Genomic DNA, 27267 nt, shown 5'->3' with positions numbered 1-27267 from the left:
CAAGTACCATTCTAAAGTCATCAAGTATCATTCTAAAGTCATCAAGTAACATTCCGACGTCATCAAGTTCCATTCTAAAGTCATTAAGTTCCATTCCGAAGTCATCAAGGTCCATTCCGAAGTCATCAAGTACCATTCCGAAGTCATCAAGTTCCACTCCGAAGTTATCAAGTTCCATTCCGAAGTCATCAAGTTCCATTCTGAAGTCAGCAAGTACCATTCTGAGGTCATCAAGTTCCATCCTGAAGTCATCAAGTTCCATTCTGAAGTCATCAAGTTGCATTCTGTAGTCATCAAGTTCCATTCTGAAGTCATCAAGTTCCATTCTGAAGTCAAGTTCCATTCTGAAGTCATCAAGTTCCATTCCAAAGTCATCAAGTACCATTCCGACGGCATCAAGTTCCATTCTGAAGTCAGCAAGTACCATTCTGAGGTCATCAAGTTCCATCCTGAAGTCATCAAGTTCCATTCTGAGGTCATCAAGTACCATTCTAAAGTCATCAAGTATCATTCTAAAGTCATCAAGTAACATTCCGACGTCATCAAGTTCCATTCTAAAGTCATTAAGTTCCATTCCGAAGTCATCAAGGTCCATTCCGAAGTCATCAAGTTCCATTCCTAAGTCATCAAGTACCATTCCGAAGTCATCAAGTTCCACTCCGAAGTTATCAAGTTCCATTCCGAAGTCATCAAGTTCCATTCTGAAGTCAGCAAGTACCATTCTGAGGTCATCAAGTTCCATCCTGAAGTCATCAAGTTCCATTCTGAAGTCATCAAGTTGCATTCTGTAGTCATCAAGTTCCATTCTGAAGTCATCAAGTTCCATTCCGAAGTCAAGTTCCATTCCGAAGTCATCAAGTTCCATTCCGAAGTCATCAAGTTCCATTCCGAAGTCAAGTTCCATTCCGAAGTCATCAAGTTCCATTCCGAAGTCATCAAGTTCCATTCCGAAGTCAAGTTCCATTCCGAAGTCATCAAGTTCCATTCTGAAGTCAAGTTCCATTCCGAAGTCATCAAGTTCCATTATAAAGTCATCAAGTAGCATTCCGAAGTCATCAAGTTCCATTCTGAAGACATGAAGTTCCATTCCGAAGTCATCAAGTTCCATTCCAAAGTCATCAATTTCCATACTGAAGTCATCAAGTACCATTCCGAAGTCAAGATCCATTCCAAAGTCATCAAGTACCATTCTGAAGTCATCAAGTTCCATTCCAAAGTCATCAAGTTCCATTCCGAACTTATCAAGTACCATTCTGAGGTCATCAAGTTCTATTCTGAAGTCATCAAGTTCCATTCTGAAGTTATCAAGTTCCATTCTTAAGCCAAGTTCCATTCTGAAGTCATCAAGTTCCATTCTGAAGTCATCAAGTTCCATTCCGAAGTCATCAAGTTCCATTCCAAAGTCATCAAGTTCCATTCCGAAGTCAAGTTCCATTCCGAAGTCATCAAGTTCCACTCTGAAGTCATCAAGTACCATTCCAAAGTCATCAAGATCAATTCCGAAGTCATCAAGTTCCATTCCGAAGACATGAAGTTCCATTCCGAAGACATGAAGTTCCATTCCGAAGTCAGCAAGTTCCATTCCGAAGACATGAAGTTCCATTCCGAAGACATGAAGTTCCATTCCGAAGTCAGCAAGTTCCATTCCGAAGACATGAAGTTCCATTCCGAAGTCAGCAAGTTCCATTCCGAAGTCATCAAGTACCATACTGAAGTCATCAAGTTCCATTCCGTCATCATCAAGTTCCATTCCGAACTTATCAAGTACCATTCTGAGGTCATCAAGTTCCATTCTGAAGTCATCAAGTTCCATACTGAAGTCATCAAGTACCATTCTGAGGTCATCAAGTTCCATTCTGAGGTCATCAAGTTCCATTTTAAAGTCATCAAGTACCATTCTGAGGTCATCAAGTTCCATTCTGAGGTCATCAAGTTACATTCTGAGGTCATCAAGTTCCATTTTAAAGTCATCAAGTACCATTCTGAGGTCATCAAGTTACATTCTGAGGTCATCAAGTTCCATTCTGAAGTCATCAAGTTCCATACTGAAGTCATCAAGTACCATTCTGAGGTCATCAAGTTACATTCTGAGGTCATCAAGTTCCATTCTGAGGTCATCAAGTTCCATTCCGAAGTCATCAAGTTCCATTTTAAAGTCATCAAGTACCATTCCGAAGTCATCAAGTACCATTCTGAGGTTATCAAGTACCATTCTGAACCATAACGTAACCGTACTTCTTTTCAGTTTATTTTGAAAAACAATGTGCATGTAACGAGCAGAAACTGTACATTTCCTGTGAGAAGGGACGGGTATTTTCAAAAGACGCAATGCATGTAATAAGCATAAATTCACATGCTGTCCCTTAAAAAGTGATGCAGGAGGGAACCCAGCGCATCATTTTTTGAAGTGTAGGTCCACTGACAAAGCATTTGACGAGTTATGATGAGAATGCATTTGGAGATCGCCATGTTGCACCCCTATGTTTCTCCAGTAGCCCAGAGGGGACAAACCAAACACTGGCTCGAGACAGGGCCAATTGCGTTTTTGCAGATTTTTTTTTAATGTGAAAGTGCTTTATTCAGTGTTTAAATCACTTTGTGCTGGAGAGGAAGAGACCTCTGTGGATGATTTGAAACCGGGTAAACATTTCCTGAATGTCTGGATCTTAAATATCAGAGAAAAGAGTTAAGCACACATTAGCAGGTGCTGGCTGAGCAGCCTGTCTCTGACAAGCCAAAGAGCACTGAGAAACACTGATTTATAACAGGAACCTCCTTTATTTAATGGTTTCACTGGTTTAATCATGTCATCCGTTTGTTTTGGAGAGGATGAGACCTCTGAGGATGATTCAGCTCCCGGTAAAAACCTACTGAACAATGAACACTGACGGAATTTTTAACAAGAATAAGTTTCAGCTAGTCGCGATCTGCAATCCTCACCACTAGATGCCACTAAATCCCCCTAAATCTTACACACTGGAGCTTTAAAGATGAAGGCGCTTGTATACTTGACTGTGTGTGTGTGTGTGTGTGTGTGTGTGTGTGTGTGTCTGTGTGTTTGTGTCCAGATAACTGGTGTTCATGGGCAAGCATGTCAGAGGCACACAGGTAGAAGAGAAAAATAGTGAGGTAATGGAGAGAGGTGCTGAGGGTTCTGCCCAGAGCACATAGAGATTGGAGATTGGGAAAAGAGTTACAGCTACTCGGAACAGATCCGTATAGGCCTATGAAGCTTGATGCTGCCTGCAATTGAGCAGGATGGGATGGGTGGACAGCAGCAATGTTTTAAAGCACTGCTAAGCCATCCTGGAATGAAGTGAAATGACCACATGTCACACAGAGATGAGAAGTGAGAGGGAGGGGACAGGCTGAGTGAGAAACAGTGCGGAGAGTAAGGAGAGAGAGAAAACAGAGTGTGTCGTTCTAAGAGGAATATTTCAGGGTGGTAAATGGAGCAGAACTCCATTCCAGCTCCTCTCTTAACCTCCCCCGGTGTCTCATCCTCTGCATGCAAAGCATGAAGCCCAGGAGACAAAGAAAACAGAGAGAGAGCTGAAGAGACAAGCTTCAGGACAAAATAACACTGAATTAATAGACAAGACATTTTGCTCATGCATTTGTTTGAATATAACAAAAAACACACAGAGGCGTTGAATAGCAAGTGGTGAGAATTTGCTCTGTTTATAATAGCAGCTCTGACTGGGTTTTTTTTTTTTTTTTTTGGTTTGAACTGTGAATAGGTGAAGGCCGCTGACCCTGACAAGACGGACGGGCATTTCACTCCTTTAAAGCAGCATTTCCCTGCTGAGCAGATGATGTTTTTGTAAAACCAGGCTGTCTATGCAGTACAAAGCCACAAATAATTTTGAAATTGGCACTATATAACCAAAGAAAACAGAGGAAAGGGCTGTAGCATTTACTTTTGCTCAAGAGGTAGAAGACCTACAGGTACCAGAATGCTCTGCACCACACTCGACCAATAGATGCTCTCGCAGAATGCAAGTTTTTCCTGTTTCCTGTTCCAAGGGTCAGCAAACAATATGCCTGCTGGCTGGTGACAAGCTATCTGAAATTACAGTTAAATTGTGCATTAAATTATGTTTCTTAAACATTTTAGGCAAGAAATAGGCAATCCAGTAACAGCGTCTTGGCTCATATTTGATTAGCATTGTCTAGTTTTACAGTTTGGTCCAAGTTTGAAAGACCGGGGTGGGTCTCTCTCTTGATCAACCTTTATAGTCTTTGTGTCCATGGTGGTGGGCAGATGAAAATATGGAAGTACAATCTGTAGTTTGAGCAACAGCCCTCGGGCCAGCGAAAATCTACTTGATGACCTTCATGAAACCATGTCATCCAATGGAATTGAGCTGAGATGAGCAGGGAGATCTGCTGAAGGGAAGTTTACCGTAGTTAATTTAAAGATACTAGCCACATTGTTATGACACAAAACTGGTGGAAAATCAGCAAAGTATCCATTTAACTACAGCAACAGCTCCTCCTAATAGTATTTAACCATTAAAGCAGCATTAATCAATGTTTTTATGTCAACAACAGATCACATGTCCACTTGTATGGGGTTGTGCGTAGTGATGAACTCACAGAGAATTATCACCAGACGCTGTAGTTCCTCTCATCTTTGTGCAGCTTTACAGCATCTTTCATCTCATTGTTTTGGTTTACTGGCCTACAGCATTACTGTTTTGGTTCACTCTCACTGCTCTCATAGCCCCAAACAGCAGACAAAGTCGGCAACTATCTGGTGGAAATAATGGCGCATTTAGTAGATAAAGAGCCCGATATCTTGATCAGGCACTGGAGAAGAAAAACACACTGAATAGATGGACAGAAAAATTACTCCAAATGAACTGAAAGGTTGTTCCATATCTGTCTATATTAAAAGATAATAATATGTCAGTGTTGTGTTTACAGCAACAAGTCCTCCAACCCCTACGACCAAATATGTTGTTTTGTTCCTAGCCTTTGATACAAGCCATAAGAGCTTAACCTAAATTAGCACCCGTACCAGTGAGGTTCTGTTGCGGAAAAGAATCATGGTTGGGCATCATCACATTATGTACTTAACATAATTTGACAATGTGATATTATGTGACTTTAAGTATATATGTAACATGATGGGACATTCCATATATAACTTAAAATGATTCAACATTGACTTTTGGTTTCTCAGAGGACATGAACAGCGCCCTCCTGGGTCAAAGTCCTGTGTTTTTTTGACTCATCCAACCACCCCGACTGCCTTCCTATGTGGACTTTGTCACTATTTGCACTAGGTCACCTAACTCATAATTGTCATAATTACTAAGGCCACTAAAGGCTGGTGCCTAAACCAGTTCCCCAGGAAGGGTGCCATGCTTTGAAGCCAATTTTCGTAGTAGCCAAACAATGAAATTACAACTCTCGGACCATCACATGATGCCACTGGACTCAAAAAGACCTTTTGCCATAGACTTACATTGGGAAAGACTCAACTGTTAATCAGTGGATGACTCGTTTCACCATCGGGATTTGATCTATTTTGCTTGATAACATTTTGAAGGTCTAGCAGAGCCGCATAATTCAATCATTTTATCCCATTTAAGTTTGGGGAGCTAAACCTGGAGTAAAGTATGTGGTGCACTTGCCATATGGACCCAATGATGCAAAGGATCCGGGTAATCTTACACCTGGGAAATTGAATTTTTTTTTGGCTTTATGCGCCATTGAGCTATCTTGGAAATCCAGACTCAAATCTAGAAAGATTTTGAGTCTGGCCCTCACCGACACACCCTTCCTACCCAAGGGGTGGCACTAACTGAGGCATATTAAATGCCGCCGCACGCAATTGGATAATATGATAGCCAGTCAGAGCAAAAAACAAGGTGACGTATTTATTGCAGTTAGCCCCATTGGTTTGCCGACCAGTGGGGCTAACTGATATATTATGCTTTTGCCGTATCCCGTCAGCAAAACAGTAAAAACATCCTTCCTGGAAACAAAGGCTTCTAGGGCAGTCTTCTGTTCCTCTCTCAAGGAAAAAGATAAGTGTAGTTGGCTTAGTGTTTCTTCCAAAGCTAAATTGAATCGACGCGGTCCTTCGGCAGCTGCCATCTTGGCTGTTTACTTTTCGACTCCTACGGCACAGTGCTGTCCTCATCATGTTACGCCCGCCTAGAGCCCGCCTCTGTCAGACTGATCTGATTGGTCCGATAGCAATTCAGCGGGCTCTGTTCATCAGGGCCAGATCGCAGATTGCTGAGCAAATTCAAATTTGCTAGGGGCGGGGCATCATCATTTCACAGAAATTAAAAGGGCCCCACCTCCAACATTGTACCCAGTTCTCTTCATACATCCATGGCCTACACTTAAGATGAATATGGGACGTAATAAGCTGCTTATACAAACAACCTATGGTGAATCTTTTGGGGAAGGACAGTCTCATTTTACAGCTCCTTCTCGCTGCCCCCCTACAGGGCAAAAATTGCAGCTTTTAGTAATGCTCTATAATGTCACTCACTGGTTTCTGAAGTGATGTTTTGGAATTTGTTTTAAAATCTTGGGAGTCAATGACCTTAAAAAAGCCAAAATTGGCAAATTTAGAAAAAAAGGGCAGGAATCCTGGGTAAATTTGATGAGCGAGACTCAAGTATGAACCACCACAGCTGACTCTGATAGGCTGAGACACCTCTCAACTGCCAACACATACTAAAACGAAATCTCTTTGATCTCTCAATATTTCGTTGATGAAACAGTGAATCTCCTAATTGTCAGAAGAGAAATTAGGTCATCGGAGCCTAAAGTAAAAGACTTTCTGGTCTATTTAACTTTAAATGGTGGAACAAATGCATTATTAAGGACTGTTGCACAATTAATGGCCACAGTAATGTATGCTGTGTATATGTCTCCATAAGCTAAGTTTAAGCATGCTTTACATACATTATAGTGCGACTCAAAATGGGTAGCATATCTCTGACGTGCAGTGCATTCTTTAGAACATTATCATGGGATTTGTATGCTGTAATACTGCCAGATGGCACAGAGGTACTAGAAAACATATAGTAGATGATTAAGAACATTCACATTATGGTGCAACTCCACAGGGTAACATTTAGATATCAGTGTGTAAGACTTTCAGGGTTATGCACTTTGAGATTGCCTCCTTGGCGGCGCCTGTGTAATTAGTAGTACTGAAGTCATCAAAGTGCACCAACTAAATGGAGCAAAGCGGCTCCAACAAACCCTCCACCTTTCACAAAACCAAGGCTGACTGCTGAGAGGACGAATGGAGGGAGAATGCTGTACACAGGTTTTAGCTTTCACACAACAAACAATTATCTACTGTTAGATGTTGGGAGAGTGTGAGACAGTTAGAGGAAGAGTGATACAAAGAATGTAACAATATCCAATAACACTTTGAGAACAGGTGAATGAACGGCACACATTTTCACACCCTGTCAATAATTGTGGGCCTGATTCTTTGTGGTCCTTGTCCTATTAAACTGCATTTTTTTATAGCAGTAACAAAGTGTGGAGTAATGTGTGCCTTTGCTTTACATGTCTCTGTATGTGAGAGCTGACAGCGAGATGAACCATCAAACTCCTTCCTCCAACAAGACTCGTGTAAGTGCTGCATTTCTGCTTTTAAAACAGCACACAGAGGAACTTTCAGAAACAACAGTGCTGTTAAATAAATCAAAAATACCCCTGCAGCTTAGCTCAGCGACAAAAGTGCACTGTAACAGAATCATGGATTCAGCCATTCTTCCCTTTTTAATTAGTACACATAGACATAAAAGCGGTGTATTGTTTTACAATACACAAGATTATACAAGATTAAAGTTTTACAGCCACACTAACAAACCAGTGATGCTGCAATGCTCTTTACGCAACAGCAACACATTTTGCTAGATGTATATACCACTGACTTTTGGAAAGGCCGTTTTTGCCTGAATCAAGAGTGGTCACAACTTTTTGGTCTGAGGATGGTGCTAGAGAAAAGGTGACTACGGTAACCCCTTAATGAGATTTTCGGATATTGTGTAAAGTTAGGAGCATCAGGGAGGCAACACAAATTTTAAAAGTTATAGCTAGAGAAGAACTTGTGTAAATAATAATAATGTCCATTTCTACATTGCACAAGTGTTGTGCAGCATGTTTACAGACATGGCTGTCTGGGAAACTACATTAGAGTGAAGTCTGTTTATGTCTGAAGTTACAACTGTGCTTCTTCTTTTGCAAGAATCCACTGCACGGAAATGAAAACAACCAATCAGAGCCGAGAAATCTCTCACACAGCTGTCAGTCATGTCAATCACTGCTCAAGAACTGTGATCATCTGTCACAGTAGGCAGCGTGTTTAAAATGAATCAATATTCTGTTACTGCATTGCTTATTTCCCACCTCAAATGATTTCAGACACACACTTAACTGTACTGTTTGGCTGTAAAATGAGAAAGTTTGCGACCCGTCCACCATGTTGAAAACCGCCGAGCCAAAACCAAGCATCTCCCACCGGCCAGAGCAAACTCATTTTACAGCTAAACAGTACGCTAAAATGTGTTTCTGAAGACGTGAAATTCTTTATCTGTCTCATGTACTACTGTCAGGATATACAGTTGCAATAACTATGACATTTATTTTTATAAAAGTTACCAAATGTAGCTCTAAGGGATGAACCACAGGTGTGCTGGGGAGGGGAGCACACCAAGGGCATCAGGTGGAGAATGGTACAGTCAGATAAAGCAAACAGAGGTGGTATTACAGGCTTCAGAAACACCCTTAAAGGCACCAGGTAAGAGGTGGAAGACATTGGGCTGACATTGGGAGATGCATTGGGAAAACGTAACAATGGTGGAATCAGGAGACAAGGTTGGAAAGTGGCAGAGAGAATAATGAAATTGATGTAATTACAGCTGACAGAACACAAGGCAAATGATGCAAAGAAGAAACCAATGACTGAGGTAAGATTCAGTGTACTGATGTTATGGATCAACTAGTTTCCCTGTTACCTGCTTATTGAATTACTACTCATCTTACGGTATTATTCGCCTCAAGGAGCTTTACAATCTGTATATCTGTTTGAAAATCTGCTGGAAGTCTATTTTCCTGTAAAACAGATTATTAATGAGTAAGTCACAGTTGTGGTACAACTGTCGCCTCATTTGAGTCAGGAAGTACCCTGCCTTCCAAGGAACATAAGCATGAAGTAGCTTTTCTTTTCATGTAAGAAAATTAAATGGCTACAAACACTTACACTCAAGTCTCCAGAGCACATTGCAGGCTAATTGGACTAATGTGGTTAGCATTATTTGAAAGAATTGTGTTTCTCCTTTACAAGCGAATTACTGTGTGTACTGTAACTCATAACAGGCTTGGAAAGAAGCATCTTCTCTTTGATTCTGTTTAACCAACACCAAAACGTAACCTCCAAACTAACGTTTCACATCACAGCCTTTGAAACAAGATAAGTCAAGCAGGGTGATTCACTTCATGAGATTCTCCAGGATTGTGAGAATGAAAAATAACATACATTAAATCCGGAAATAGGGCTGTATATGCTGCGCAATGGTAGATATCAATTAATCAATCAATTATTTATTCGTCACGTGGAATTATACAAAGTAGAGCTCCAGTGAAATGTGATCCCATCAGCTCCTTAAACTTGTGCAGTGGAATTTAGTCATTTTGTACGTTTTCTCACATTGTTGGCTGCTGCTTTAAATTGTCCATGATTCTGGATGGCTCTGCTAATTCATGGTTTTTGGTTGTAGAATGATTTCACTATCCACACATCCCGACCTCAACATGATGGCTGCATGGGTGCTCCTCACACGGGTAGCGCCGCCTCTGCAGCCGCCTCTAAACTATGGCAGTTATCCACAACAGAAACAGGGCATCGCCTCTCAATTTCACCTTCACACCAGCCCTTATTCACTGCAAAGCACATGCTTCTTCTCTGGCCAGAGTCCTCTGCTCTGTTAGAACCGACATACAGAAAAAGAGTCACCTGGTTGAATGGTGCTGTCCAGGATTTAGCCAAATTTCAGTGAAGCAAAGGATATTACAGTTTGTGATATCCTGTTGGGCACTGATATTATTTATTTCCAACTCTTGGACAATGGTTAGCAGAATGCTAGTTCAGCTTGTGTCCACCATTTCCTCTCTGCTTACTGATGTTTACATTTTATAACATTGACCTGGCAAGCTAGCAGAAGTCGGGATAGGGAGAGTGTACAGACTGGTGATTGATTTCCTCATCCTGATGAGTGACTCACACCCACACAAAACGACCAAAAAAAGCACCACCAAAACCAGCAAAATAGACGTACGAGCTTAAATTTGGCACCAATTTAGGAGAGCTGACAGAGAGGTGATTGGAATCATAAAAATGCGTCCACCAGTAGAGATTCGGGGAAGGCTATGTAGCAAATCAGGGCTGCAAATGATGATGCTCGCCTGATCTTGTGATTCTCTTCCAACTGCCTTGCAAGGTAATGTGATTTTGGCAGACATGAAGAAATAGAGCAAATTTGTAAATACAAAAATCAGTGACACTTTAAATTATTGTTCTCAGGAACCTTAAAAGCCGTTGTCTCATGTGAGACTGTTGTTTTTGTTTGTATAGAAGTTCCAAATAAAAGAAGAAAATGTGAATGAAGTATGGTATAGTGGTCTTGAATTTACAACACAATTACTGTATCATGATTTACATTACCGTGATACAAAATTACATATACCATCATAAAAGATTTTGGTCATATCACCCTCCCTAACATATAGTATACATTAGGGGTGGGTGATATGTCGATACTCAAAGTCACGTGGTTTGTTCCACATGGGATGTATGAACTGACTATATCATGGATATCGAGTATAAATCAATCGTCATCATTTACTAAAGCCACTGGCACGATACTTGTTTTGGCATTTTGGTTCTCTCGCTCCTTCCAATGGCTCTCTCCCTCTCACAGATACAAAAAGAGAAAAAAAAAAAAAAAGACTAACAAACACACACTACCCCGCCCATCCAGACCACTCTCTTTCCTAGACTGAGCAGGTGAGGTGTGTTTTTGCATCTGCAGGGGCTCCAGACAGTGACTATCTAATTGCATTTGGACCACTGGGACTTGCAAATATTATTAATATACAAACTGGATAGTTAGTTTGTTTCTTGCTCTCAGTGAATAAACCCTCATGTTAAATGACGCCGCTGTAACGGTTTAATTTACCGCTAACTGCTAACCTCAAACTGTTCACAGCAAGAACATCAACACTTCTGGCTGGAGACGAGCCGAATGCTTCAGAATAGCAGTACTTTATTTAACTTTATTATAACAATGCTTTATTCAGTTTTATTATAATGGTGGCATGGTGGTACACTGGTTAGAATTGTTGCCTCACAGCAAGAGGTTCCTGTTTCAAACCCAGGGTGGGGGAGCCCCTCTGTGCGGAGTTTGCATGTTCTCCCCGTGTCAGCGTGGGTTTTCTCCAGGTACTCTGGCTTCCTCCCACAGTCCAAAGACATGTGGGTTAACTGGTGACTTTAAATTAGCCGTAGGTGTGAATGTGAGTGTGAATGGTTGTCTGTCTCTATATGTCAGCCCTGTGATAGTCTGGTGACCTGTCCAGGGTGTACCCCGCCTCTCGCCCAATGTCAGCTGGGATAGGCTCCAGGCCCCAGGCCATATCGCCCAACCCTAATATAGCCCTGATATATATATCTATATATATAAACAAAGACCATATTGGACCCAGAAATCTAAGTTACAAGTAGTCTGTAAGCAGTTCAAGTATTTGAGAGGATCTTTGAAGGCTGGAGTTATGGGTTAAGGAATTAACATAAGGTCCTCATTAGTATATAAATAATAAAATCTGATTTAGCTAAATTAATTAGGGTGTGTTCCTGTGTGTATGTAGCCATGGGCCTCACGCCTTCATCAGAATAGTGGAGGCCTCATCATCTCTTTTTTCCCCATACAGTTCATGTTCAGCCATCGCTCATGCCCGTATTGCATGATTGCACTGAAAGACCAGTATAATCAGCCATAATGCTTTACAGATGTTATGGGTGTTTTTAAAGCCAATACTACAGCCCCAGGCAGCCATATATGAAAACCCATCTGTGCACGGATGTCAATGCATGTGAGTGTGTGCGTGTCTGAATGTGTAGCTGAAAACCAGGGCATGATCAGAGCGAAACAATATGAATTAAGGTCACATCTACAGCTCAGTATGTGTGATTTATGTTCTCTGCTTTGCCCTGTCATTGACTAATCACCTGAACAAAAAGTAACAGGTGCAAACTGATTTTCTGAAGAGCGATTTCACAGATGAGACGCTCCAAATTTGCAATTAAACACAGTCAAGACACAGCGCTAAGCCAGCAATGACATGTAAATATGACAGTCCATATGATCGGAACAAGAGAAGACACCCCTTTAAATCCCTGTGAGATTTGCCAGCACCCTTCCTAATCCACCCTCCAACATCTCCCATTGTGTCCAACATCTAATATCAACCACGAACCGCTGCTAAATGAAGCCTGGTGGCATACCACAGCCAGGAATTTGCATGGACCGCCCGCTCTTGTGAAATAGGAAATGAAACATGCGGAGGCTTGGAAGCTCTGTCAGATTCTGGATATTCCTGTGGTCTGGCTCTCAGGATCCTGTGGCCCGGGCCTTTAATTCTTAATGGTGGAGAACGCCAAGCTCTGGTCACGACAGGAAATGCCTGCTAGGTGAAACATCCGCCCAAAAAGCATTCATTCAAAAGTGTCAAACACACACGGTTCCCCTCTGAACCTGATTGGTGCACTGGTAAACAAAGTGCTTTGTCATCATGACCATGCTCATTTGGTTAGAATCCAGTCAGCTGCAGCAACATTTAAAGGGACTTATTTTTTACAACCTGGACCTGCTTCTGTTAAAACCAGATTTATTTGAATAAGGACAAAAGCAAAGGAATACACCTATTTGAAAAGTGTGATCTTCTGGGCTTCAACGCGTGACAATACAAACATGGTGTCAAACATGTAATTTACGCTTCCCAGTTAATTTTTTTTACAACCAGATATCACTAGCACTGTCAACCAGGACAGGTGTAGCCCAAAAAATGATGTACATTTCTCAAAACAGTATGGACAGGGTATCTACATATTTTTTAAATTAGAAATGTAATGACTTTTTAGACCTCAACTAACAGGTTATTCTTTTAGGTTAAAATGCAGATGACAGCAACACAAGGCGTACCACTGCCACCTACCACGTGGACTGTACACTGAGACACATACGGTGAAAACATAGGTTTTTCCTGTACTGATCTTTTTGGGTAGATTTTGGGCTAATTTTGCTCTTTCAGTCTAGTGGAAAGAAAATGTCCAGTATACACACTTAGGTGTTTATTGTGTTCAGATTTCTGCTCTGTAAACGTCTGCAAAAAGTGCATATTTAAGGAGAAAAAGCTTAATTTGCATATTTAAACAAAAGATTTCAGAAAACTTTTATTTTTTTTATTTTTTTGTCTTCATGGTTGATATCAATTTGCCAAAATTTTTACCTTATTTTTGTCTTATTCATGTCTTATTTTTTGTGTCTAAAAATGTATGGAATTTTAGCTTTAAAGGCTGTTTTCTCAAATTTTTCCTCATACTCTTAACCACAAATCTCTACTCCAGTAGCACTTACACACACCACATTTTCAATTTTTATTCCTGTCTTTATTTTGAAGGTTTTCACAGAGGGGTTTATTCATATATCATTCATAACTTGATTTATATAACATTTTATTCCCAAAAACACTGGTGAAAATGACTGTTTATGGCTGTTGACTGTATTTTATTTTCTACTTTTATTTTTTATTGAGTGCTTATTTAAACATACAATTTCAAAAAACCTGTGATATAAAAAATAACTGCCTTGATGTTAGTAACACATTGGGGAAGTCTCATGGCGATATCTACTAGTTAAAAAATGTTCCTATTCACCTGGGTTGTCTCCCCTTAACATACAAACAAGGTGGACTCCGAAGAAATAGTTATTATTGGTTGATAAAATAAAACATAAAAACTGAACAAAAAATAGGCGTTCATTAATTTTGCCCCAGATCAAATTAAATGCCTCCCCTCCTACACTTCCAGACATTCTAGCACATTTAAGACATTTTTTAGACTCTAAATATAAAAAACTAAATTTAGATGTGTTTATATTTTAAGGCTTCACAGAGACCATGATGGAAAACATCTATGATGATGACAACGGTGAAGGTTCTGTGTTTTACAATACTGCATTATAGGCATGGGTATATTAACAATACATAAAGTGACAAGCATTGGGGATACCAGCCTCAATTTACTGTAGCAATGCCTCGCAATGCACAGATAATTACTGTTGTTTACTTTATGCTCCTAACAATTTACAGAAAATAATGACTCAGAAAATGCATTAGTGTTGGCAGGCGTTTTAATGGTTTGATGCATTTGCTTAAATAAACAGAAATTCGACTTTAAAAGGTAATTCCAAACGAAAAATGGAGGCAGATACATTGCAAAGACGTGATGGTGTTGATACTGTCACACTGCGCGCGTGTGTGTGTGTGTGTGTAAGTGTTGCTGTGGAGGCGGCGGGGATGGTCGCAGAGGAGGAGGGAGGGGAGGGGCTGTGAGCTAAGAGTGTCATAAGAAGTAAGTGCACATTCATACACAGAGACACACTAACGGCACTCAGTCACTCAGCCTCAGTGTGCACTGTTGAAGCAAATTAAGGAAGCCTTGGCAGCCTTTTAATGGTCTGTCACAGTCTAACAGGTTTAGAGCGCTTACAATGGACCCAGGCACTAAGCCCGACAGCTCGCGCTTAATTGTTCAGAACCTGTGTGTGTGTGTGTGTGTGTGTGTGTGTGTGTGACTGTGTGTGTGTCTGTGTGTGTACTGTTAGAGCCATTCTGTGCCTCTAACTAAAGTCATTGATTCTCATTATGAGGACAGATAAGATAGACACTTCCTGTCTGTCAGTCTGTCGGTCCGACTGCTTCAATGAAATGAGCACTCCAGCTGATATGTTATGATGAATGTGGTCCAATATCTGTGTTCCCGACCACAGTTATTTTAGAGAAAGTGATCCTAAACCCGAGGTATTCATGCACAGTTACATTCTCATTTGGCAGAGGGTAGGGAGTTAATTGTGTGGCTATTTCCACAAAAAGGAATTTCAAATAAACCATCCTCAGACAGAAACAAAGACATGCAGAGGCACAAAGCCATAAGTAGATTGAGTTATTGACTCAAGCAGCCAATGATAAACAAAACATCAAGTGTCTCAATTTTCAAGTGGTGCCTGAAGAAATCAACAAAGCAAACAAGACCATTTGTTTTTCACTCCAGAACCCACACTCTATCAGCAAGCAAAATGGCCCACAAAGGACGAGGTGGCGGTGCTTAAAAATCCTGCTAAATGGTTGGAGATTCTGAGCTGTGTGACCTAGAATATGTTTGACAATTTTCTTTTAATTAGGCCTTGAAGACACGACTCATTCCAACTGCTGTCCCGAGAGCTAAATTAATTACTGAGACAAAGCCCATTCTCGCTCATGGCAAAGATGAATCATTGCAGTATTTGGGGAATGAGCAATGCTCTTCATTCAAGGGCTGATGAAAGAGACTCACACTCTAAAATGTAAGCTAATGTACTCCATCATAAAGTCTCCATGAGGCTTCCCGTGCTGCACCACACATGGACAGTACACATCGGCATCTGCTGTCTGTGCTATCAGGGAATTTACTTTTTGTCTACTCTTCTTTTTGATGGAATATTTCTTTGAAAATGCATTAAAAGAGACAAACTAGGACTGTTGTGATGGTTGCACTCATCTCTCTCTTTATTTTCCCTTCAGTCACACCCCACTTGCATCTTCACTCTCAATGGTCTGACCATTTTACCGTCCTGGGTGATCCACAGATAACAAGCCTCAACTCAACTGCCTCATGCAGGCCATCAGCCAGCGGACGCGCCCTCACCCGCTGCCAGCAGGCAGGCCATTCATTCAGCTAAATGACTGTGTCATCTGTCAGCCAGTATAAATGGGTGTTTGTGAGTTATGGCTAATTAAGCTAATCACAACACCAAGGGTTGAGCCAGAGCCCAGGCCCCACAAAGAGACAGATGAAAAGGTGAGCTAGTTGCACCTACACCTGATGAATACACCAAGAATGGGAAATGCAATATTTTTCCAATGATATTTTTAATACTCTTATTCTTGTCAGATATAAACAAACAAATTGTGTCATTATTAGTTTTAAATCCTAGTTTTGGTTGCTTGTAAAACACAGCAGAGCAGTACTTTGCAATCAGGGATTTGCGTTCTGCCTTGTTTGTCATTTCTGTCTCTTCATCTCTCTCTGATTATCACCTATTTCTGAGCACTCCTGCAATGTCCCTTTCTGTCTCTTTTCCGAGTTTTCAGACCTTCTGGAGATGTGCCAGGAATCCCTACTAGCAGGTTTGTATTGACTGAATGATTGGCCAGCGTGTGCTCGGCAAGTCTAATGGGGTAACAACCTGAGTTTGCCCGGGCGACACCTCAGGATTAAATTGAAGGGTTCACGGGGATGTCCATGTCCTCCGATAACAGAGTGATAACCCACTCAAATGTTTTCATTAGGGGAAAAATATGTCTTGTTATCTATGCCTGATAAGATGAGAATTCCCCATACAGAAGTATAACATATGGAGACGGTTGGCCCGCAAACAGTTCTTGCACCAATTTCCCCAGCAGTGGAGTATTTGTTATCCTAAAGGAGAGAAAAGCTAGTTTTGTCCTCTGCTGCATGTGTGTCGGTGTGTGTGTCTCTATCTGTATGTTATGAAGAGAGATGAACTCTGCAGCAGCACATAGACGCAATGCGGGCTGGCCCTTGAGTTCGAAATCTATCCAGTTATTACTCATATATCTTGTCACAACAAGACCAAAGGACTTGCACTCCCAGACACATCACACTTGCATCTGCATGAGCTCCGATTAACTTGGTTATAAGCACACTACATGGACGCAATTAGCTGAAGCAGACCACACTGATAATGCAGCTTCTGACAGTTGTGTGCAGTTAAATAGTCCAATACAGCTATTAAAAGTGCTGTATGTAACTCTAGAGAAAGACAGATGATTGTTGGGTCTCATTCCCAGGTCGTTCTGGGTTGGTCATCAGACTGAATCACCAACCCGAAGCGCCGGTATTAGATGACCTTGAAATGAGACTCAACAGTCAACTATCTTTCTCCACAGTAACATACAGCACCTTTAAGCCAGGCCAAATGCTGGGGATGAATGGTATGTACTGGGCTGATAAATTATTAGGCGATAATGGGGAAGATACATTGTGTATTATTACAATAATAAAATTACAGTCTATAATACGTAGACTAATTTCTTTCACTGACTTAGAGTTGGTTTGTAATCCTCCAATAACACAGAGAAGAGGAAGAAGAACAAGAGGGCACGCTGCCTAGAAAGCCAAACATGTCATCACCAGTGTCTGACTTTTTCACAGCATCCGAGGACAACCCAATAGCACCAGGGATCTGATCCCAGACTGGCCAACTCCCTGCTGGATCAGCTAACTTTCTGTTGCTGCCATTACACAGGTTGGATGCAGAGCTCCAGAATCGTCTTTGCTCTACTCCCAATGAACAACTGAATCAACGCCTGTCCGGTAAGCACGAGCTAACAATGCAGCAGCGGCTAACACCCGACAACGTGCTGTTAAACGGTCCCAACAAACTCATACTGACACCAAAATGAAAGGACGAGCTAACAAAGTAGCAGCGGCTAACACTGGACAACAAGCTGTTAAACGGTCCCAACAAACTCATAACAACACAAAAACTGCTCAACTCTGTCTGTAAACCCGTAAATAACCGTTAAGTAACATTAGCCGCATGATGCTGCAGCTAGCCCTGTTTGTTTTAATATAGAGCGACGCACTTTACTTTTTGTTTTAATTACTTTACTTTAATTACAGATCCATTTTTGCTCACTATCACATAGCTTTTCTTGCCATCTGGTGTACATAAACTACACATTATTAACTTATTTTTTTAAATACAAAATTGTGAAATTGTGGGTTATCTTATCAGGATCAGCCAAGAGAAGCAGATAATTATCATGTATCAGTATCGGCTGAAAAAATCCATATCCTGCATCCCAAACATATAAGAGACCATGCAAAATAATGAAACACTATCACAAGCATGAGTAATAGCTGGACTGCAGAGACCAAGATGACTGAAGCAATGTTGGAAACATCTGGATATTAAGCACTTTGGAGATAATCTGTTGAACGAGGACACATACCATCAGAAATGAAACAGCTCAGAGGTCAGATAGAAAAATGTGTTTATATAAGCAACGACAGTTGACTAAGAACACATGCTCTGTCTCAGCAGTATCTCACTGCTTCTTGCAGTCACACACATGGAAGAGTCACAAAAGGTAAGAGGCTAGTCCAAGAGCATTTCTCAAAGCTAGAAGCCATCTATCAAATATCCCAAAGCAATACTCCACTGGCAGGGTGAAAACTCAATTTACAATGTCTACACTTTACCTGACATTGTATGTTCACTCCATTATTGCTATCACCCATAAACAGGCTCTGTCACAGCAATTAGTGGAAAGTACCTACACAGAATGTTTCCTTTCTTTGCCATTGTGCTTGTGATCAATTCTCCATAGACCAGAAAATCTATAACGTGCAGCTTAGTCACAGCCAAAGCAATAGGAGCCTGTGCAGCCCATGTGGCTTTAAGTAAAGAATCCAATAACACCAAGTGCAATCATTAGTTTGTCAGGTTTTATTACACTAAAGTACCTGAAGGCTGGTCCACTCACCACTGCTGTTATCTAACCTGTTTAGCCGTTAATAGTAACAGGAATGTGAGGTGGGACACTTGGCATCGTTCAGTCACCAGAGTACATGTGTCTCATGCTCTGCATCTTTCTTCTCTCCTCCCATCTCACTTTCCCTTCTGTGTTTCTCTCTACTTGTTTCTCTGTCTGGGTGTGTTCCTGCACAGATTGTAGATGCAAACGTTATATTTGTGACAGTGAAATCACATCTGCAGTTCTCTTTCACTGCTATTTTGTTGTTTGTAATATTTACAATTATGTTGTTCACTTAAACAATCAATATACTGTACCTATTATTACTATTCCACTGGTCATCAGTAACTTGAATGCGGTGTCATCCGTCATTGCAAATTCTGGCAGCTGTCAAACAACTGTTATCTGTTTGTGGCTCAGTCGATGTGGCGTGTTGTCCACTGTGCAGAGGATTGTGGGTCAGAATAGCCAGAAAAGCATGCTGGCTTCCATACTGCAAAATGTGACCAGATGTAGTAGAACAACCTGGTATTTCTGGTTGCATTTGACGACATACTAAAACTTTTTTTTGGCATAAAATATTGTATGGTAGTATGGGTATGGGAACGCACAGTCTGTCTGTCTCATTTGTATTTTTCGATGTCTACATCTAAGTCTCTGTCCTACATTCTTTCACTTTTTCAGTATTAAAATCAAATTAAAGATGATTAAAAACAATGCATGTTAACTTCTCTTGAAAAGTCATAACAATCAGAAGTTAAATCCACTCTTTGAGGCACAGCAGTGCTTTGAGCTAAATGCTATGACTATGTTACATGCTTAACATGTTAAATATTAGTTTATCATGTTCACTATATACTGTAGTTATATGTGTTACCATGGTAACATTTTAATTGTAGCAAGGTACAACAATGCATTTACTTTTTTAGGAGGCTGAGGTCATTTGGAGAAAAACTAATCTACAATACAGAGTGTTATGCAGTATGGAATTAATGAATGGTGCCGATGTAGTGGGTAAATATTTATTAACTTTTATTTAGTGAGTTACGTTTTTTAGGATAATGTGCGATGTTCATAATGCACAGTGCAAAGTGCCATATATTTTAGATGCGTTTAAAATACGATTTAGTTATTGAAAAATCTAATGTTTTCAAAGGGCTATTTTTTTGGACAATGTTTAACCTTATAGTTTAAACTGTGCTAAATTTTGACAGTTTTCTATGTGCGTTTAAACACCAAGAAAATTAGTTGCTAGGAACAAACCCAATCAAAACCAAGTGTTAAAGCACCCCAGTCTCTTTAGTGAAAGGTATGTGCTTTGCACCTACAACAATGCACCTCGACTACCTCCCTATGACTTCTGTACGGTGCATGTCACACTTCCTGGACTGAAAAATTAATTGTTGGTGAACATAATCCCGGCAGCAATCACGTTTCCACTACGCTTTGCATATTCACAGTAAAACAGTCCCCCTCTTTGACTCTCTTTCTAGTCACAGCTCCTGACTTCTACATGACTTTCTCCGCTGCTATTTTGTCATACCCCCCCCCAGAGGGATCTTCATCCCACCATATTAAGAGTGGAAATGTATCCGCTTCCATTGTAATTACAAACCCACTGGAAGCAAAGCTTCTTGATCTCTGCTGGATCCCCGCTTGCTTTTCTTTTTTCCTTTATTTACTCACCTCCCTCAGCCGAGAGGACAGACACATGCTGAGCTATCAGTTCTGTTTTTCTTCCCTTTCTGTTGGGCATTCTTTGCATCTAATATGCCTGAAATTACAATGGCATTTAGGGAGGCAATAAAAGCGGTGACATCGATGGGCAGGCTGTTTGAGAGGCAAAAGAGACAGGAGTCTGCATTCGTTTGTTCGGGAATTGTGGGGATTGCTGTTCCATATACAGTGTTGCATATGAGATGCTATAAAAATGCACGAGGCTGACTCAAAGGCTGGAAGCATGCCTTTGTTTACTGTTAGCGTCTGGATTAGCCATCTCCAGGCACTGCGAATCCTACTTGAGGCCAAAGTGTGGATTCGTAACAGCCCAGGATGAAGGCTTGATAGTGGGGGAGAAATTGCTTTCTGCGGGGACGAAATGAAAACTGCTGAAAAGAAAACAACCATCCCCACTGTCCCATGAAAACAGGCCAGTTAATGCCAGCGGAGTCTGCTACAGTTTGAGGGTGGAGGGTCAAGATGAGGGCAAGCGTTTGATGACCCCGTAGTGATCTGTAACCAAGACCAGCTAAGAGGGTACTGTGTGAGAAGTGTGGCCGCCAACAGCCCACAAAAACAAAAACACACACAGGACAACAAAGTGGAGACAAGACAGAGGTTTGTCTGATGTGAAATTGCGTGAGAGTGTTGTCTGTTTCAAATCCATTCAGGGAATTTTTTACACCATCAATCTCCTGTCTGCTGGCTTTGTGAAACACCCAATGTTTATTTCCTGGAATGTCTCAGACTGTGAAGCCACTTTTGACTCCAACACCATCATCAAGTTTGCTGACAACACAGCTGTGGTGAGCCCTTAGATAACACTGAAAATGCCTACCTGAAGGAAGTAGAGGATCCTACTCTCTGGTTTCAAGACAAAAACCTACTCCTGAACGTCAAGGAGCTGATAGTGAACTGTGGGAAGACACAGGAGGGAACAATGCCCCCCTTAATACCAACAGGTCCTCAGTGGAGAGGACGGACAGCTTCAACTACCTTGGTGTCCACATCACTAACGGCCTGCCCTAGGCACTGCACACTGACTCAGTGGTGAGGAAGGCAAGGCGGAGATTGTTTCATCTCAGATGCTTGTGGATATTCTGGGTATCCCCTCAAATACTGGGGAGTTTCTATTCCTGCACCATGGAGAGCAACATCACTGCCTTGTAGGGACACCGCACCGGTGTCCACAAAGACTTTTAAAGAGTGTTTCACTTGGCTGAATACACACCTCGTCTCCACCAAGCAGTCCAGTTGTTTTCTGGTTATTTTTGCATTACATTGTCAAAAGTTATGGATGGTACCAATAGAAGCAATGTATTCAGTCCTGTTTTTCGTCACCTCTCTGTCGGGGTACCTAGCACACTGATCCAGTACTAAAAGACAGAGCTAGAAACACTACAGTCTGTTGACTGGCCGATAGAAAATTGTCACTCTTGCTCTACAAGGACTGCTACTTTTAAAAAATCCCATCAATGGCAACAGAGACTCGAATAGGATTGACCCCAACAAAGAATTTTCCTAGTCGACCAATAGTCATCGTTTAGGGCCATTAGTCGACTAGTCGCCCGCATGTTTATGATATAAATTGAATTATTAAAACATATATTTTGTGCGGGGCAACACAATAGTTTGAGTTGAAGGTGTGAGAAAGAACAGTATCAGTAACATTGTTAACACTGTGCTACATTACAGAGAAATACAAAACCGTACCAATGAACCTTCATTAATATAGGCCTATATTTTATCTACAAGTGCAGGTCACACACTGAGTGAGCCGCCTGTTAATGACGCTGTTGGCTAATGGGCATGTAGCTTCTTGCATGTTACAGACGATACGTCATGTTTGTAGTCAACGAATGAGTTTATACATCACCTTGCGTTCGTCCTTCACCTTCTCAAAATGGTCTCACACTTTGGATTTCCTGCCCGACATGTTATTAACTAGTCTGTGTAATAACCGCAGGGACCAGCCCTGTAGGGGTCGTACACATGCAGCGTTTTCAGCTGCCTGGAAACACAAGGTTAGGCGCTGGGTGCTACTCTTGTGCCTTTTTTGTGCCAGCTTTAAAGAGCACGGCCGTATGTTGCGTCTGAGCAACCTTGGCAAGCATCATACAGCCTATTTACCTGAAATCCTGAGTGCAGAGCTGATCTTCTTCCAGGCACTGTTTATAAGTGTGTAGGCCTATAGTGATGCGCGGGTCGACCCGTAACCCGCGGGACCCGCAAATGGACCTGCGGGTCGGGCAGCAGTGACTGTCTGTTAAATCGGTCTGTAAATGATATTTTGACATTATTATTATAATCTATTAATCTCTAATCTATTACTGTCATGGCATCCGAAGGTACTGATGCGTTGAGCAGGTGACAGTCCGCAGTCGTTTTCAAAACACACTTGTGTCACGCACTCCAAAAGAAACTTGTTGAAACTTTAAACAATAATTTATTGTACAAAACGGGGGAAACAAACGTTGACAAAAACAGTTACATAATTCATATTAAATTCAAAAGATAACGAAAAAACAGCTACAAGTTAGAGGGAATAGTGATAATGTGGTAAAACTTGGCATTGATCCACAGCCTCAGACGGATGCGCTCAAGCGTGCCACACGCACAAGCTCAGTTGGTAGGCTACACTATATTTTCACATTTTTAACAATGCAATTTAAAAGTTTTGATTTTTATTGATAACCTACATTTACCAACAACAAAAAGACTACATTTAGCACCAAAAAAAAAAGTTAAAATGTTAAAAAAAAGTAAATAAAAAAAACGAATATCGAATACCAAATTTTCATAATGAATACCTACCCATAGAAACGAATATTCGAATATCCGAATATTTGGGTACAGCCCTTATGCCACTAGGATCCTAAATGACGACCGCCCTCCTAAACAATCACACACTGTGAATTCATTATTACAATCATTTTTTAATGCACAAAATTAAAGGATCTGACAGGATTACATTTGACTGGAATTGCACCTTAAATTATTTTGTTTCACAAATAGATTGATTGATTGGTAAGTACACTGCCATAATCTTAAAGGTGCATTGAATATACAACACACTGCAGGGAAAAGAGTATGCGATGTGAGTGCAGACTCGAGCTGACTGCCTGAAATAGCTCTCAGGCTTCGCTTCATTTAACAAAATCAGCCAACTTCTGTGGACACTTTTCAGTCGGATTGAGGTTGTAAATACTGAGGTTCAATACTCGGCCCAATTTAACACAGCTACTGTATGTCTGGTGAGAGAAGTGCTGAGTCTGGGGATGGATTGTTTTGCCACTCAGAAAACCAAAGACCATGCTTAGTCAGAGGAGGACAAAAGTGGCTTCATGTTCGTTCAGCTGTTGGAAAAACCAGCCCAGTTAGGTCAAAGAATTCGGATACTCCTTGGTCCTGTGTGTGGATGTTGATGACGATGACTGTGCTCCCCCCGGGGCTGTGGCACTAAAGAAAAGAAAGGGCCACGATGTTCCTAAAAACATATGACAGAGCTCCACCACAACTACAACCACAGCCGCAGCGTTTATGTCTGTGTTGTGGAATGTTCTCTGTTGTTGCTTCCTGTTTGTGCACAACACGGTTTAAAACACCCCTGCTCCTCTTTGACGGAGGTGGCGCTGGTAGAAGCAGTGACACTAGCAAAGGTGATGTTTGTTAGCGATACACAACAGCATGAGCACTCAAACATAATTTCCTGTCTGCTTACTAAAAAGAGCCTAGGTGTGAATGAATGTGTACCTTGATATCACAGGAAAAGCATAAAAGGAATGCCAACCAGGAGCCAATGCACAGTGATGGTTATCATATCTAAATCCAATTTCTTCACTCACTGCATGCAAGGACTTCAAGGGAGTCTCAACATGTTGGCAAATAGGCAGCTGGGAATTTAAGTGGCACGTATGTAAGATGAGAGAATATCAGAGTGTTGTAATGGAAATAAAAGAGAATGAGAGAAAGATTTAGTGTGAAGCCTTGTAAATACATTTATTAGAGGAAGAAATACCGAGAAATAAAAACCTGCCAAATCTTTGTTTCCAGCTCTGTGACTGTGACAGCAACATGACGATAATAAAATTCCTCAATTTGGCTCGTGCCTGATTTCCAGTCACACCCCGAACGTTGTATTAGAGAACCAGATCGCACCAATAAAGTCAAATCAAACGGATTGCAGAACAGCAATTAATTCCAAGGATAATGACAAGGGAAGCCGTCCAAAAGTGTCTCTACCTCAATTAGTCTCTCATTGCACTGTCGATGCAGACGATGGATGAAAGAAAAACAAATTAAGTTGCAGAGAAGAGAGAGCTGGAGAGAGAGGGAGAAAGGAAGAGATAACGCAGATGAAGGAGGGAGAGGGGTGGAGTGAGATACGCAGTGAGGGCTTGAAAGAAAGGGTGTGGGAAAGAAGGACAGATTAAAGGGAGATAGAGGAAAGAGGGGAGGGAGATGGAGAAAGAGAATTTGCTGTGTTCCTAAGAGCTTTCCTGATAGTAACGGCCACTAATGGACACCAGAGAGGGAGTGATTAGAAAGGAAAAGCTAGACAGGAAGAGCTGAGAAGTACAGATGTGAGTCACAAGAGACAGACAGACATCAAGTAAGACGAAATCTGCTGTACTCACAGCTGTATGGGCTGGGCAGTAGGCGTAGCTCGTGTGCGGGGACTGAGAGTGGTGATGCGGGTGTTGTTGGTGGTGGGATAGGTAGTGCTGCAGATTTGTACGGGTGAAGGACGGGCCACTCCAGGCCCCTTGACCACCACTGCTACCAGTGGCTGCTGCCTTACTGCTGTGGTAACCTCTCACCGCTGCGCTGGGCTGGTGGGAAGGACAGATAGAAACAAAATGAGGACAGGAAATGGAAATGGGAAACAGAAGGTCAGGGAAAAGGGAAAGGAAAGAGGTTAGTGTGGGTGAGAGACAGAGAAGAAGAGAGGAACTGTGCGGGAGTGCAGTGACAAATGTTACCGCCAAGAACATCAATAGCATAACTGCAAGCAGCCTCCACTCTGCAGCAGGCAAGCACTGACAACTGACTGCCCGCTCACTGACCTGTATCGAAAGAGAAAGCAGGACGTGGTGTTGATCTAAAATCTCCATACCAGAGCATCAAGATTGTTCTCACACTTTCTTTTCACTCATTTTCTCCCTCCCTTCCTCTCTTCGAGCACCAGATGTTGTGAAACCCCCCTCTGTCACGGTCGAGATGTGTTCTTGCTGGAAAAGTGCTGATTGGTTTGATAAGATGCTTGGATTACAGGCTGGCAATGGGCTTCTTAGTGTGGCATTATGTATAGGGTATCAACAGGGTCCAGGAAACACAGGGCTGAATCTGCTGACAGGCTGGCTTATGCCACTCTGAGATGGGTTACCTGGGCTGTCATGGCCATTGGAGCACAGACAAAAAAATACAGGACACACAAATGCCAATCTGTGGCATTTTGACAAGAACTAAGGCAAACACCATGCACACTTAGCCATTTAGAGTTTGTTTTAACCTTATTAAGCCTCCAAACAGCAGGTATTACTGCATTAAGTTCATAGTGTTAGCTTGTCAATCACAGAAAAGTACACTTGCTGTCCAAAGAAAACCATGTATCTCAAATTTGATTCTCTAACACTATAAGCATTGTCACAAAGCTGGGAACAGAGCAGTATTTCAAGCTTTGTTTATATCTAAATAAAGAAAGACATGCAATCTAGAAAACAAGATGGCAGCCTCACAACTAGGGATGTCACTGTGAGGAAATAAATAAACTTGTGACAATGCAGGTGTGCCCAATTGCACCAGATATTTGACAAGAAAAGACATTCATTGATGATGTTCAAAATCTGTAAAGCACTGTATGAAGTTTAGGGTTGGGTACCAAATCCCAGTACCTACTAGACCACTACTACTAGACCGTATCACAATGCAGATTCTGGTGCCTCATTTCGGCACCAAATTGTGTGCGTAGTGAGTGTGCAGCTAAAAGAGAGAAAGCAAGAAAGAGGGAGAGCGTATATGTGACTGTGATGTGTAACAGTGAGGTTGCGGCAACCGGAGCAGAGAGTGTGAAGATTAACGGAGCAGTGCAATGTGTGTACAGTTTAGGCTATTTGTCACTGTATAAACACTACAACTCTTCATGGCCAAAGACAAGTTTCTGAGTCTTGCCTGTCACTTGCTGAGTAAAGTGAAGGGTAAGCAAGCAAAGCTAGCCTCTCATTGGAACCTGACCAGGCTCACTTAAGATGGACTGTTAAGGTGGATCAGCTCTTCTCATCGTCGTGACAATCTCAACTGATCCTAAACAGACAGTGGAGCTTTGTCTCACAACTCAAATCTATATTGCTTTTATTAGTACTGTAACTTATTTAATGTTTAATTATAGCTGAGTTTGGTTTTGTTTATTCTGTAAATCCATGTGAATATGTTGACAGTGTCTTGTAATTATTTTGTAATTATTCATATATATATATATATATATATATATATATATATATATATATATATATATATACAGTACAGACCAAAAGTTTGGACACACCTTCTCATTCAATGCGTTTTCTTTATTTTCATGACTATTTACATTGTAGATTCTCACTGAAGGCATCAAAACTATGAATGAACACATGTGGAGTTATGTACTTAACAAAAAAGGTGAAATAACTGAAAACATGTTTT

At 41.3% G+C, this 27267-nt stretch overlaps 1 protein-coding gene across 7 annotated transcripts in view; it reads right to left on the bottom strand.

Moving 5' to 3' along the window:
• The window catches only part of LOC117263777 (RNA-binding motif, single-stranded-interacting protein 3), a 385852-nt gene that overhangs the window by 272196 nt on the left and 86389 nt on the right, over window positions 1–27267 (bottom strand). For 5 of the 7 annotated variants that reach the window (XM_078175657.1, XM_078175660.1, XM_078175663.1 and 2 more), the window contains exon 3: window positions 25224–25418. The exons of the other annotated variants lie outside the window; for them this stretch is intronic. In XM_078175657.1, the coding sequence (XP_078031783.1) occupies window positions 25224–25418 (195 nt within the window). The remainder of the gene's footprint in view (window positions 1–25223; window positions 25419–27267) is intronic. 7 annotated transcript variants of the gene reach the window in all.

This window comes from Epinephelus lanceolatus, chromosome 16, assembly GCF_041903045.1.
Source record: "Epinephelus lanceolatus isolate andai-2023 chromosome 16, ASM4190304v1, whole genome shotgun sequence".
Lineage (NCBI taxonomy): Eukaryota > Metazoa > Chordata > Actinopteri > Perciformes > Serranidae > Epinephelus > Epinephelus lanceolatus.
Note: the sequence above shows the minus strand (reverse complement) of the source record. Positions and strands in the feature narration are given on the sequence as shown.